This window comes from Rhinatrema bivittatum, chromosome 1, assembly GCF_901001135.1.
Source record: "Rhinatrema bivittatum chromosome 1, aRhiBiv1.1, whole genome shotgun sequence".
In the NCBI taxonomy this organism is placed as follows: Eukaryota; Metazoa; Chordata; class Amphibia; order Gymnophiona; family Rhinatrematidae; genus Rhinatrema; species Rhinatrema bivittatum.
This window is the reverse complement of record NC_042615.1, coordinates 573734924-573750443: the sequence shown is the minus strand read 5'-3', so window position 1 is coordinate 573750443 and position 15520 is coordinate 573734924. Positions and strand designations below refer to the sequence as shown.

At 39.7% G+C, this 15520-nt stretch overlaps 1 protein-coding gene across 11 annotated transcripts in view; it reads right to left on the bottom strand.

The window, feature by feature from the left end:
* The window catches only part of LOC115099952 (spindle assembly abnormal protein 6 homolog), a 311055-nt gene that overhangs the window by 66675 nt on the left and 228860 nt on the right, over positions 1–15520 (bottom strand). The window contains exon 16 of one of the 11 annotated variants that reach the window (XM_029618114.1): positions 2712–3079. The exons of the other annotated variants lie outside the window; for them this stretch is intronic. Coding sequence (XP_029473974.1) covers positions 3044–3079 — 36 coding nt within the window. The 3' untranslated portion in view covers positions 2712–3043. Of the gene's footprint in view, positions 1–2711; positions 3080–15520 lie in introns of those variants that run through there. 11 annotated transcript variants of the gene reach the window in all.

The following is a 15520-nucleotide window of genomic DNA, read 5'->3' as shown; positions in this document are numbered from 1 at the left end:
TCTGTGATTTTGATTTTTAGACTAGCTTACACTATTTTTCCCAGCACTGAAGCCAAGCTCACTGGTGTATATAGTTTCCCAGATCACCCGTGAGCCCTTTTTAAATATTGGGGTTACACTGGCCACCCTCCAATCTTCATGTACAATGGATAATTTTAATGATAGGTTACGAATTTTAACTAATAGATCTGAAATTTCATTTCTGAGTTCCTTCAGAGCCCTGGAGTGCATACCATCTGTTCCAGGTATTTTGCTACTCTTTAGGTCTACTACTTCTTCCAGGTTCACATTGATTTGGTTTAGTTCATCTGACTCATCACTCTTGAAAACATTCTTCAGAACTGGTTTCTCCCCAACATCCTGATTAGTAAACACAGAAACAAAGAATTCTGCAATGGCCTTATCTTCCCTAAGAGCACCTTTAACCCCTTGGTCATCTAATGGTCCAACCTACTCCCTTAGAGGTTTCTTGCTTCGGATATATTTTAAAAAGTTTTTATTATGGAGTTTTTCCCTCTACAGCCAACTTCATTTCAAATTCCCTCTTAACCTGCCTTATCAATGTTTTATACTTAACTTGACAATGCTTATGCTTTTTCATATTTTCTTCATATTGATCCCTTCTTCCAATTTTTGAAGGATTTTGTTTTGGCTAAAATAGCCTCTTTCAATTCATCTTTTAACCATGACAATAATCGTTTTGCCTTCCTTCAATCTTTCTTAATGCATGGAATACATCTGGACTGTGCTTCTAAGATTATATTTTTAAACAATTTCCATGCCTTTTGTACACTTTTAACCTTTGTATCTGCACATCAGATTTTTTCTTACTATTTTCCTCATTTTATCAAAATTTCTACATTGAAAATTTAGTGCTCGAGATGTAGATTTACATATTGTCCCAGTTATCAGTTTAAAGTTGATCATATTATGATCACTATTGCCAAGTGGCCCCACCACCATTACCTCTCTCACCAAATCCTGTGTTTCACTTAGTATTTCACTAAGAATTAAATTTAAAATAGCACCCTCTATCATTGGTTCCTGGTAGAGATGTGGTTCGGGTAAAAAATTTGTGTCGGACTTCGTTTTGACCCCCCCTCCCCCCCGTAGGAATTTTGTTTTTCCCACGGTTCAGGGTTATTTTCGGGGGCCCCAATTTTTGGGTTAATGCGCACTAACTTGGCAGAGTTAGCGCACGCCAACTCAAAAATGAATTTTTTTTCTGACAGTGCACTGTCAAATTGGTTAACTTCCCTGATTTCTCTTATCATTTCATTATCTGTCTGATTATTTTGGCCAAATGGACGGTAGTATACTCCTATCACTATACTCTTACTCAAAACTCATGGGATTTCTACCCATATAGGTTCTACTGAGCATTTAGTCTCTTGTATAATCTTTGTCCTGTTGGACTCTATACCCTCCCAGATATAAAGTGCCACACCACCACTAAGTTGATCCTTCTTACCATTACAATATAATTTGTACCCTGATATAGCATGGTCTCAATCCTTATTCTCTTTCCATCAAGTTTGGAATTTTTTAGCTCAGGTTATTCTTCACCTATAAGCATATCAACTACTTTTGTTTCATTAGTATCCTTCAAAGATACATTCCTCTGAACCATGCACTGCTGAGTGACTGTCAGCTTTTCCCCTTCTTTTTACATTGTATTTCTTGCTACTGTGGGAGCGTTGGACTGCTTTGCACCTCTCATGGTGCCTTGGAGGATTAATGCCACCTTATGTGCTGCTTTATTCCTTTATTGGTGCTTTGGATTTTTCCTCCCACCTTTTCTGCTTTGTTCCCCCCTTCATGATTCTTTAGGAGGTTGATACCACTCCTGTTGTCACTTTGCCTATTGTGCTGTCAAGGTTTCATGCCACTGTTCTTGGTGCCCTGGGTGTTCTTCCCACTCTTGCTGCTTCTTCTTGATGGTGCCTTGGAGAACTCCTGCCACTACCGGTGCCCTTTTTCCCCTTTATGGTGCCTTAGACTATTCATGCCACTTTTGACGGCACATTGACATAGTTTTGTGCATTCATATGCCTTCACCCTTCTGATGATGTCTATCCACAAATTTTATTAGAATTGAAGTTTAAACCCCAATTTTGGAGCCCAAAATAGGCTTCAATACTTCCCTCATAGACTTTAATGGATAATGAACAAAGAAAACAAAAACAATTAGGAAATAAAACATTTTAAAATCCTGAGAGTCCAAGAAAATTGCTGCAAATGAATTTGAGTTTCAAAGGAATCAAACAGTGGAGGGAACAAAACTGAAACTTCATTGTAGTAATGACTCTTCTGATGAAGTAAGTTGGTGAGATGACACCTTAATAACCAATGAAGGTGGTGGACTGGAGAAAACAATTTAATGCCATGGGCCTTTCTGAGGAGGCTGCTGTTTCTGAGACTATGTGGTCTGTCAATTCTGAGGTGGGCTGCCAGGAAGGGGATGAGCATGTTGGCAGAAAGGTCTTTGTGGATGTACCTCTTAGTAGGGGGTCTAAAAAGTACAGAGAGGCTAAAGATGATGGAGCAGTAGAAGAGGACACAGTAGTTATAACCTCGATTCCAGAGGATTCTTCTGAAGAGGAATTTAGATTCCTTTTTGTGGGCTTATGTGTTTTCTTTCATACATGGATATATATTACCTCAACTGTAGTCCTCTTTGTCTCACTGGAATTTTTTGAATTTGATGTTTTTAAGATCTTGACAACACACACAAATTTGTCTTAAATTCAGTGGGTTGAGTTGAAAAGGAATCTATAACAAGCGAGGTCTGTAGAGAGTCAATCTGGACTTTAATCTATTATTGAAATATGGTTGATATTGGGTCATTTCAACAATAAAGAACATCAAATCAAATTAACACATTTAAAATTTGGTTCCATCATGTTAGAAAGTTTGAACTTTTGATGTATAGCTTTGGTTCTTTTAAGGATATGAAGGCCATGGGGAATGCGGCAGACCTGTCAATATTCCATCCATGTTACCCTGTATAGCTCAGCAAGGGTTGCATGTTTTTGTAAGGTTATCATGTCAGTCCATGAAAATGAAGAGTTTTCAGCACCTGTAGAGAAGAGCAGGGCAACCATCAGCAGTGATTTAAGACCTCCTCAGAATAAGTAAAGGTATCTGCTGAAGCTGATGAGGACATTAGATAGAAACCCAAAAATGCATAAAGCTAGATAAACAAGAGTCTGGGAAGACACATCAAAAGATTAGTATCAGGACATCTGGTTATGCTTTGATCAGGGAAGCCATGCATTGACCTAGTTCCTGCCTGATTTGATCCTTGACACTTATTCTGCATAGGCTACCAATCCTCACTTTATGATGTCTGAAGCTAAGGAGGCCAGTAATTGATTTATTCCCTCACTATGATCCGATCGCAGTAAAAAAAAAATAAAAAATTGAAAATCAACTGAAAATTTGCCCAGAAAAGCTGGCAATGGTGGAGGACACTGCTTCTGAGGATAAAACCAGAAGTGTAGTAGGTGAGCTAGATAAGCAAGTGGCCCCACTGCACCGTGCTGGAAATATTTGCAGAGAAAAGTTCTACTAAATAAGATGCCTGGCTTAAAGTAGTAGTGGAAAAAATAGTCCAGCTATTGAAGACAGTGCAGGATAATGTGACTTGGCTAGATGAGCAGGAGGGAATGCTGATGGATCTAGAATTGGTGACTATATCTTCTATCACAACTTGATAGAACTTAACTATACTGGAGAAGGTCAATGACTTTGAGGATCGGTCTTTTAGATGTAAGTTATGAATATTTTGGATTTCCAGAAAAAAATTGAAGGCAGTGGTGTGGCTAAATTTTTTTTTCAAGATGGCTCCATGTGCTTCTGCACTTGGACTGTGGTAAGGGCAGATCAAAACTGATCAAGCGATTCATGCCTTAGCATCAGCCCTGGCGCAGAGTGGCCATCCAACAGCAGTTAACCTCAAGCGCCATAATTTTGGCGATAAGCATATGATTTTTAATGCTGTTTGAGAGCAAAGAGATCTGTCCTAACAAGGCCAATGTATTATGATTTTCCAGGATTTCCTATCAGCAGGCCTTCTTAAATGTTTTTTTAAGGTGAATGATTAAAAGACCAGTTGGTTTCATTGAAGATACACAACGTCAGGCTTGCTGACACCTTCATTTAAGCTTTTTGTATGAAAAACCTTTTGGTTCCCATTTGATGTTACAGTGACTAGTGTGGGTAACTGTTCTGAATCCCCTGTTTTGTTAAGTTGGTAAATGAAATCTCCTATTTTTACTGCACTGCCAAATTGGTTAGCTTCCCTGATTTCTCTTAGCTTTCATCTGTCTGACCATTTTGTCCAGGTGAATGGTAGTATACTCCTATCACTATACTGTTACCCAACACACACGGGATTTCTACTCATACAGATTCTACTGAGAATTTAGTCTCTTATATGATCTTTATCCTGTTGGACTCTTTACCCTTCTGGACATAAAGTGCCACACTCCCACCATGTTGATCCTCCCTATCATTGCGATATAATTTGTGCCCTGATATAGCACTGTCCCATTGGTTATCCTCCTTCCTCCAAATCTATGTGATGCCAATTATGTCAATCTCATCATTTGCTGCTATACACTCTAACTCTCCCATCTTACTTCTTAGACTTCTCGCATTGGCATACAGACATTTCAAAGTGTGTTTTTTGTTTGTATTAACAATCTGCTTTTCAGTTGTTGGGATAATTTGGAAATCATTAGCATCGGTGATTTTTTACATATAGGCACATGAACTACGTTTGCTTTTAAGAACATAAGAACATGCCATACTGGGCCAGACCAAGCATCCATCAAGTACAGCATCCTGTTTCCAACAGTGGCCAATCCAGGCCATAAGAACCTGACAAGTACCAAAAAACTAAGTCTATTCCATGTTACCGTTGCTAGTATTAGCAGTAGTTATTATCTAAGTCAACTTAATTAATAGCAGGTAATGGACTTCTTGTCCAAGAACTTATCCAATCTTTTTTTAAACACAGCTATCCTAACTGCACTAACCACATCCTCTGGCAACAAATTCCAGAGTTTAATTGTGCGTTGAGTGAAAAAGAACTTTCTCCGATTAGTTTTAAACATGCCACATGCTAACTTCATGGAGTGCCCCCTAGTCTTTCTATTATCCGGAAGAGTAAATAACCGATTCACATCTACCCGTTCTAGACCTCTCATGATTTTAAACACCTCTATCATATCCCCCCTCAGCCGTCTCTTCTCCAAGCTGAAAAGTCCTAACCTCTTTAGTCTTTCCTCATAGGGGAGCTGTTCCATTCCCTTTATCATCTTGGTAGCCCTTCTCTGTACCTTCTCCATTGCAATTATATCTTTTTTGAGATGCGGCGACCAGAATTGTACACAATATTCAAGGTGCGGTCTCAGAATGGAGCGATACAGAGGCATTATGACATTTTCTGTTTTATTCACCATTCCCTTTCTAATAATTCCCAACATTCTGTTTGCTTTTTTGACTGCTGCAGCACACTGAACTGATGATTTCAAAGTGTTATCCACTATGACGCCTAGATCTCTTTCTTGGGTAATAGTACCAATATGGAACCTAGCATTGTGTAACTATAGCATGGCTTATTTTTCCCTATATGCATCACCTTGCACTTGTCCACATTAAATTTCATCTGCCAATTAGATGCCCAATTTTCCAGCCTCACAAGGTCTTCCTGCAATTTATCACAATCTGCTTGTGATTTAACTACTCTGAACAATTTTGTGTCATCTGCAAATTTGATTACCTCACTCGTCGTATTTCTTTCCAGATCATTTATAAATATATTGAAAAGTAAGGGTCCCAGTACAGATCCCTGAGGCACTCCACTGCCCACTCCCTTCCACTGAGAAAATTGTCCATTTAATCCTACTCTCTGCTTCCTGTCTTTTAGCCAGTTTGTAATCCACGAAAGGACATCGCCACCTATCCCATGACTTTTTGCTTTTCCTAGAAGCCTCTCATGAGGAACTTTGTCAAATGCCTTCTGAAAATCCAAGTACACTACATCTACCGATTCACCTTTATCCACATGTTTATTGATTCCTTCAAAAAAGTGAAGCAGATTTGTAAGACAAGACTTGCCTTGGGTAAAGCCATGCTGACTTATTGGAACTTCTCTGTTGGATATTGGTTGACAAACTTCACCTTCTGACATCTGGAGATTCCAGCATCCCAGGGGAAGGAATTATACATTTTACTCTCTGCAGCTTAAGATACATAGTAGGATCACCTATTACATGAGCACTTCTAACATGGTCTTCTGGATGCAGGAAAACTTAATTTGTCTGGCAGCCATTTCGGGCCATAACTCTGTAGGTATCAGTTTTTCTTTAGAAACATATAGATCAAAAATATACTCGTGGAGGCTGACTAACATTACTAGACAGGAAGCATTTTCCAGTATTGCTTAAGAAAACTATATCAGAGTTTAAGTTAAACAATCCCAAGAAGGATTAGTCTCCAATTCTACAATGGGAGACTAACAAAAACATTTTTTAAGGGGAACAAAATCCGTTATGCCAGCTTTTTCAAAGAAAAAAGAAAGAAAGGGAAGGATCTTTTGAATAAAATTAAGGAGTTGGAAGCTTTGCATTGCACTAATTGTTCAGCTTGCACTTTTAAAATTTTAGAGAGCAAAAGAAGGGAACTAAAATCGTTGGTAGGATTGGCCAAGCTCTTAAATATACAAAGTTAAAATTCCACAAACATGGCAGAAAGCCAAGGCCTCACTGGCCAAACCTGTTACAAAGAAGACTGGCAAAACTTTTATTGTCTAAATACGAAAATCTACAGATGAAACTGTTTCTAAACCAGCAGAACTGGAAACTACCTGTGTTATGATCTTAAAGGGAAGCTTTTCAAATATGTGGGGATCCATGCCTTTGTAATATATGATGTGTTGCATGACATGTAGGATATGATTTACAATACCATAGTCCTATTTGTTGTACTGTAAACTAGAATCTTGTTAATGTATTAGCCCATGAATTATTTATTTATTCAATTATTTATCTTTTGCCTACTAATGATTCCTTAATGTCAGTTTTTTTGTTGAACTGTTTTGGTTTTTACAGATTGTATGCCATGAAAATTCAAAAACAGAGTTTATTAAAAATTAAAAAGCTTAGCATCAGGAAAGATGAGAAGTCCTTCATTATTGTGATCCATCATTGACTATGTTACTATATACTGTCATGAAATAGGACATGGTAACGGCCATCCAAAGATACTTCAACTCATTACTGGTGACTTACAGAAAGTGACTCTGACAAATATAAAATAAATGAATAGATTAAAAGTACTTTAAATTAGCTTTATATCCCTACTCCCTTAGAAATTTTAACTCAATAACAAATCAACAAATTAAGATGGAGACAGTAATATAGTAGTGAGAGGGAGACTTTCCAGTCCTTTGCACCTGGTGAAAGGTTGTGTGTGTGCACTAGGTGCAGAGTGTTTAGCCCTCAGAGAACGAGTCCAATCTCTGGAGTCTACAGTGGCAGACCTAGAGAAGCTAAGGGAGACAGGGAGGTATATAGAGGAGATCTTCAAGGACATAGTAGAGAAGCCACATTTCCAATCTGGCAGCCCCTGTGTTGTCTTGGAGGAGAAAGGTCACCTGGAATGAGAGCATTACCTTGGTGAGGCTGGAAACAATTCTGTAGCTAGGACCTGTGCTCAAGGTGATGCAGTATCCTCTTGCACAAAGGATATGTTTCCATGGGCATGTGCACAGGAGGGAAGAATTAGGACAGTCGGTATAGTTGGTGATTTATTAGGAAGGTAGATAGCTGGGAGGCTGGTGGACATGACAATCGCTTGGTAACTTGCCTCCCTAGTGAGAAGGTGGCAGACCTCATGAGTCACAGATAGAATTTTAGATGGTGCGGGGAGGAGCCAGCTGTCTTGGTACATGTGGGTACCAATAACATGGTAAAGTGCAGAAGGGAAGTTTTAGAAGCCATATTTAGGATTTTAATTAGAAATTTGAAATCCAGACCTTCCAGGGTAGCATTCTCTGAAATGAACCCCATTCCACGTGCAGGACCCCAGAGGCAGGCAGAGCACTGAAGTCTCAATGCATAGATAAGACAATGATGCAGGGAAGAGTGTTTAGGTTTGTTAGGAATTAGGCATCATTTTGGGGGAAGGGAGGGCCTTTTCCAAAAGGATGGACTCCAACATAACCAGCGTGGAATCAGGCTGCTTGCACTACCCTTCAAAAAGGAGACAGCACAGCTTTTAAACTAGATGATGGGGGAAAGCAGACAGTTGCGCAGATGCACATGGTCCAGAACGATGTATCTTTGATGGATGCTAAGGAATCAGGTAGTGAGGTTGCAATAAATGCTAAATTGGAAGAGGTGCCATTAAGTAAAGAGCAGAAAGATTCTAAATTACCCCTTAACTGATGAGCAGGTTGTTAATGTAAAGAAAACACATACTTTGAAATGTCTGTATACAAATGATAAAAGTCTGAAAAATAAGATAGGAGAGTTAGAGTGTTTAGCACTGGATGAAGCGGTTGATATAATTGGCATCTCAGAGACCTGGTGGAAGGAGGATAATCAATGGGACACTGTGATTCCAGAGTACAAATTATACCAAAATGATAGGATGGCTCAAATTGGTGGAGGGGTTGCACTATATATTAAAGAGAGCATTGGGTCAAACATAATTAAAGTTTTGCAGGAAACAAAATGCAATATTGAATTTTTATGAATATAATTTCCAGATGAAAAGGGGAATGAAATAGCAGTTGGGGTGCATTACTGTCAACTTGGCCAGAGTGAGCACACAGGACAATGAAATACTAAAAGAAATTAGGGAAGCTAATGAAATCAGCATCAAAGAATTAATGGATGATTTCAATTACCCCAGTATTAACTGAGCAAATGTCACATCACGATTTGCTAGAGAGGTAAAGTTCCTAGATGAAATAAATGACTGCTTCATGGAGCAGCTGGTACAAGAACCAACAAGAGAGGAAACTATTTCAGACCTAGTCCTTAGTGGAACACAGGATTTTGCAATAGTGATCACAACAGGAACAGATTTGACTTAACTGGAAGGAGGACACTAAAGACACAGTGACAACATTTTACTTTCAGAAGGGCGACTCTGATAAAATGAAGAAAATGGTTAGGAAAGAAAACTGCAGCTGCAAAAGATAAGAGTTTACATCAAGCATGTACATTGTTTATAAATACCATCTTGGAAGCCTAGACCAGATGTTTTCCGTGCATTAGAAAAGGTGGAAGGAAGGCTAGCCAGCATGGTTAAAAGGCGAGGTGAGAGAGAGGCTATAGTAGATATGTGGTCGCTTGGGAGTAGCCACAAGTTGGCTACTCCCAAGGTCAAACTTCGCATGATTCCATACAAACAAAATACTTTATTAACAGGTAAAAAAATAGAGACACAGTGCACAGGCTGCTTACCTCATCAGTCCCTTGGTTAACAAAATGATCAAACATAAGTAGATCTAGCATAGACTAACTTCCTTTCTTCTCCCTGGGTCCTTCTCCACTCTTCTGGGCTACGCCTTCTTACACAAGGCTGAAGGGATCCTCCCTGGGCCCAGAATCCCTTGCTGGATTAGAACTTAAAGTGGATCAGGCTAGATATCTGTGGCTGGTCTCTTAACATGTTCTGAGGGAGTTTCTTTTCTACTTCCTCACTTATTCTCCCCCTCAGCTCAGCCTTACCAGGGTGAGTGCCTGCCTGTACTAGGGACACATCTCTATATAGAAAACCTGCATTGGCATTTTTCTTTCCTGCCCTATGTTATATCTTATATTTGAAAGGTTGCAGGTCCAGGAACTACCTTATCACCCTTGCATTTGATTCCTAGTTTCTATTTATCCATATGAGTGGTTGATGATCTTTCATATGCATGAACTGCCATCCTTGCAAAGGTATCTAAGACTCATTTGATTGCTAAGGCCTCCTTCTCAACTGTTGAGTACTGCCTCTCCCTTGGCATCAGCTTCTGAATGATCTATGCATGGGATGTTCTTGGCCATCCTTCGATCTGCACTGTGAAAGTCCAAACTTATCAGGACAAGTTCAGAGCATAACATGTCTTTCAGAGCCCAGAAGGCCTCCTCTGCTTTAGTTGACCACTGGACCTTCTCTGGGGCTTTCTTCAACAAGACTCTTGTGAGTGGTTACACCTTCTCCTAATAATTGGGTATAAACCTCCCAATATACCTTGTAGGCCTAGGAAACTGCTCATTATTCCATTTCTTTGTGGGATTGGCACCCAAGTGATCACCTTAATTTTCTGGGTCTGTCAGTGGACCTTCCCCTTCCCAAGAGTGTATCCAAGATACCAGACTTCTTGCCTTCCCAAAAAGCACTTCTTAGGGTTGGCTGCCAGACCTGCTTTCCTCAGACTTGTTAGCATGGCCTGGAATTGGCTTAGATGTGTCTTCCAATCTGGGCTGTACACCACAATGTCATTCAAGTAGGTGGCTGCATAACCTCGATGTGGGTGGAGCATGTGGTTGACCAAGTGCTCAAACATTGTAGGGATGCCATAGAGTCCAAAAGGGTGGATGGTAAATGGTAAAAGTCCCCCCTGCATTGAGAATGCAGGGGGGACTTGAGAGGCACCCAACAATAACCTTTTGTAAGTTCCTGAGCAGAAATGAACTGGGCTGATCTCATCCACTCAAAGCATCATGTATTCATTGTTTTGAGGTTTTGCACTGACATTTTTAAAGTCACTGCAAAACCCGATGATCCTATCTGGACTCAGCATCAGCACAATGGGTGAGCACCAGTTATTGTTAGACTCCTTTATAACTCTGAGCCAGAGCATTTCTTTCACATCAGCCTCAATGATGCCTCACCTAGCCTCATGAATCTGATAGGGCCTTTGCCGCATGACAACTCTAGGAGGCATAATAATGTCATGCTACACAAAATGGGCTCAACTCAGTAGGTTTGAGAAGATCTCCTTGTTTTGATCCACTAGCTGATTTAAGTCATCTATTTGAGCAGTAGAGAATTTCTCTCCAAAAGGAATCTAGGTTCGGTCCACCTCAGGTCCGACCTTGGGACTAAACTCTTCCTCTTACACCACTCTACACATCAGTGCTTCCCATTTCTTCAGGAGATTTATGTGGTAGATCTGAGTTTTCTTCTGTTTATCTGGCTGGGCTATACTATAATCCATAGGCCCAGTTTTCTCTAAATCTTCATAAGGGCCTTGCCAGCAGGCTAACAAATTGGTTTCTGATAATGGGAGAAGGACAAGGACTCGGTCTCCTAATTGGAATACTCTTTGAGCCATGGGGTGATTGAATCCTCAGGCTTGGGTTATCTGAGCGTTTTCTGGGCATAGGCAGGGAGCTTCCCTAGCCTTCTTAAGTCATTCTTGCATTGAGCTTGGGGTACTTCATGGATTGTAAACTGCACATAGGATAGCAACGAGTTTCAATTCTGTTGTCTTCCACTACAAATTTTCTCAATATTTGTTTGAGTGTCTTATTAAAGCGCTCCACAATGCCATCCGTCTATGGGTGATATACGGAGGTTCGTAAAGTTTTAACCTTGAGCAAGGCGCAGAGATGTTTCATTACCTTGGAAACAAATGGGGTCCCTTGATCAGTTAAGATTTTCTTGGGCACTCCATGTTGGGAAAAAATCCTCCACTAATGTGCATGCCACTGTTGGGTCTTTATGTTCCGTAAAGGTACTGCTTCCACTATCTGGTGGCATAGTCAAGAATAACTAAGATGCACTTATTTCCCTGGGAATATCTCTCTCTAAAGGCCCCACTGAGTCCATGCCCATCCTTTAAAATGGAATATATATAATTGGCATTGGTATAAGGGCTGCTGGCTGCACTCTGGAAGACTTAGTTAATTGGATATTGCACAATATCCTTCATTTATCATAATTCACAACAAACCCCTCCACTCATGAAGAAATGTATTTAAAATAATTTTTTACATCAATAATGGGAATTAATATCAGATGTTAAAGTGCTCTTTCAATCCAATCTCCAGGCTCTTGCCCGCAATGGGCTTCAACTAGTATCATAAATGACCGCTACATTTCACGTAATTTAATGTTTCCCATTCAGCCTTTTACTCATTTTATTTAACTTATTCCAACTATAATTACTTATATTTTCACTGCTGGCTCTCCACCAAGTCTCCTTACAAAATCTTTCACAGCCCGCTGCAGACCCTCAACTTCACATACCCAACATTGACAATGTTTCGGCATTAGTACATGCCTTCTTCAGGGGACCACACTTTCTCTACAAAGAAAGAACACCATAACTAAAACTATTTTTATTTAAATTTTCTTTTCAACATTTAATCAAACTACCGCCATAGTACATACCCTCTTATGGCCAAAACTGGCTTACAACATGGCGACAAATGCTTAACCACTCAAACCGGAAATGCATTTTTAAAGGCAATACTCCACCTCAGCCAATCACACTATACACACTCTACATGAAAATGGACCAATCCAATTCTTTGTTTAGTCCTTCAGGATGGACTGTGCTTAAAGATCCAGTGTTGTTCATTTTGTAACAGCCGTGAGTTAACATCACCTCCTCTAATGTCACAACAGAACACATTACCTCCAATACTGTACAAAACAGATCATCAAATTGGTGACCCATCACCAAACAATGCTGTTCTAAAGGTGCCTCCACCTTCTTATATTTCAAGGCACTCTTATGCTCTATTAATTGTATTTTTATCTTCCTCATAGTTTTTCCTATGTACAGTAATTCACATGGGCACCATAATTACATACACAAGCTTACTTGATAAACATGTCATTCTCATCTTCGGTCTATAACCCCATAGTTTCTGTACAGGCAAATCAATGTTAGAATGTGCTTGTGCACAAGTAGAGCACTAGTTACAGGGAATATGTCCAACCTGCTCGAAAACAGATACTCTCTCCCCTTTATAACATGAACGCACTATCTGGTCCTTTATATTATTACTCCTTCGAAATGGCATTATCGGTTTCTCTTTAAAATCAGATATAGCTGTAGCACATGCAAATGCCTTCTAATGCTTTTAGCTACTCCATACATAGATGAAGAGTACAGAAATACACAAGTCAGGTGCTGCGAACTCTCTTTAAGTGAATTATTTAACAAAAGATCCCTATCATTCCAACACGCTCTCTTCATCGCTCTCTTTATTATCCTTGATGGATATCCCCCCTCTGTATGAATCTTGAGCCCATCTCCAGTGACCTCTCTTTGTACTAGTGTGTTGTAGAGCACAAACGCCTCAACCGTAGAAACAGGATACTATCTCTTAAATTCTGAGGATGACAACTAGCATAATTCAGAAAGGTGTTTTGATCTGTTGGTTTCTGATAAATCATAAAGAAGAAATGATTTTCACATATAGAAATTTTAATGTCCAAAAAAGGCACTACAGTATCCCCAAAATGATGTGTAAACTGTTGGCAAGAATCGCAGGAATTTAACCACACCATAAATTGCTCAAACAACTCTTCCTCCAGTCCACAGAATGATAATGGCATCTATAAATCTCTACCAGCAGTCTATGTGTTGTATATATGGTGAGTTCTGTACCCATTTATGTTCAAACTGGCTGACATACAAACTACAGTTTAATATTGAATAATTTATAAGAGAGAATTTTTTAATTGAGTTCTTTAAATAAAATACTTTATGACACCTACTCTGTGTGGATATTATTAAAGTATTGCTTTTAAGTTTAATGAATTTATAAATATGAATGTGAATATAAATATAAGGAATTGGGGGGAAGTTTCATATAAATTCGTAGGTGTCTCCGCACCACGAGTGTGTGGTATTATAATCATTAACGATCCCCCGCCTCCTATGTGAATTTTTTTTAAAACATTTTTTTACTAGAGATTCCTTCACCTCTGTGAGCCTCTTCCGTTTGGTGAGCACCCGGTAAATTAGTTTATATACCTTAACGGTATTTAATGCCAAGAATTCAATTATCTGTATAGGTGTTTTAAGCTTTAAAAGAGTAAAATTCAGACTTCCCTTTAAGATGTCAGTTGGTTATATTATCCAGATTTGAATGATGGTCCCGACACAGCCGATCCGTGTTTCAGACTGAATGTCTTTCCTCAGGGGCGTGGAACGTTGTAATGCAACCAACTTTTAAGGAATCTGGATGAACTCCATTGGAAAATGCTCTAGCTGTCTTGGCTCTGAAATGGTATTGCTCTGGCTCCGTCTGGCATGTATTGTCTATACATGATATATTTCAAGAATTGCCCACATTCGCCATGTCCCGGGGTCGCAATATAAGAGACCATACAGTACACGCACAGATTAACATCGCCAAACGAGAAGAAACATTAATAGGTCATCAACCATGTGGTAATTGCGCATGGTGTGGCCAAACCATCCATGGTATAGAATGGGAAGATCCTGTTTCAGGATATAAAGTTTGGCGTAAACACAATACCAACTGTTTATCCAGTAACGTAATTTACGTTATCATCTGTCCGTGTCCACAGCTGTATATAGGCCGTACCTCGAGACCAGTCAAGGTGAGATTAGGTGAGCACAAGTCCAGATTTAATACAGCAAAGCTCACGGCACCCATGGTGCAACATTTGACAGACAAGGGACATAAGATCACTGACTTGAAATGGACAATTTTGGAACATCTTGAAACCCCGCCCAGAGGCGGGGATGAGAGGGCTCTCCTTAATCAGCGAGAAGCATTTTGGATTTTCACCTTAAAGACATCAGCCCCTCGGGGAATGAATGATGATCTTAATTGGAACTCTCTGTTATAACACATGCCTTGTGGAACCGCAGCTATCATTTAGCGATATTTGTTATAGGCATTCATACGCCACTGATCGCGACATTTGAGGGTGCCTCACGCGAGTATACAGACCCAGTTTCCTGTCAGGTCGGAGAGTACTTTTAGCCAGCACTATTCCGGCGTGATTACGTCAGTAAATTAACATTTGATCATTGGCCAATCTTTGCTCCTTTGCTGACATATAAAAAGGGTTCAGTATAACGTACTAACTACTCTTCCGGAGACGGAGCCAGAGCAATACCATTTCAGAGCCAAGACAGCTAGAGCATTTTCCAATGGAGTTCATCCAGATTCCTTAAAAGTTGGTTGCATTACAACGTTCCACGCCCCTGAGGAAAGACATTCAGTCTGAAACACGGATCGGCTGTGTCGGGACCATCATTCAAATCTGGATAATATAACCAACTGACATCTTAAAGGGAAGTCTGAATTTTACTCTTTTAAAGCTTAAAACACCTATACAGATAATTGAATTCTTGGCATTAAATACCGTTAAGGTATATAAACTAATTTACCGGGTGCTCACCAAACGGAAGAGGCTCACAGAGGTGAAGGAATCTCTAGTAAAAAAATGTTTTAAAAAAAATTCACATAGGAGGCGGGGGATCGTTAATGATTATAATACCACACACTCGTGGTGCGGA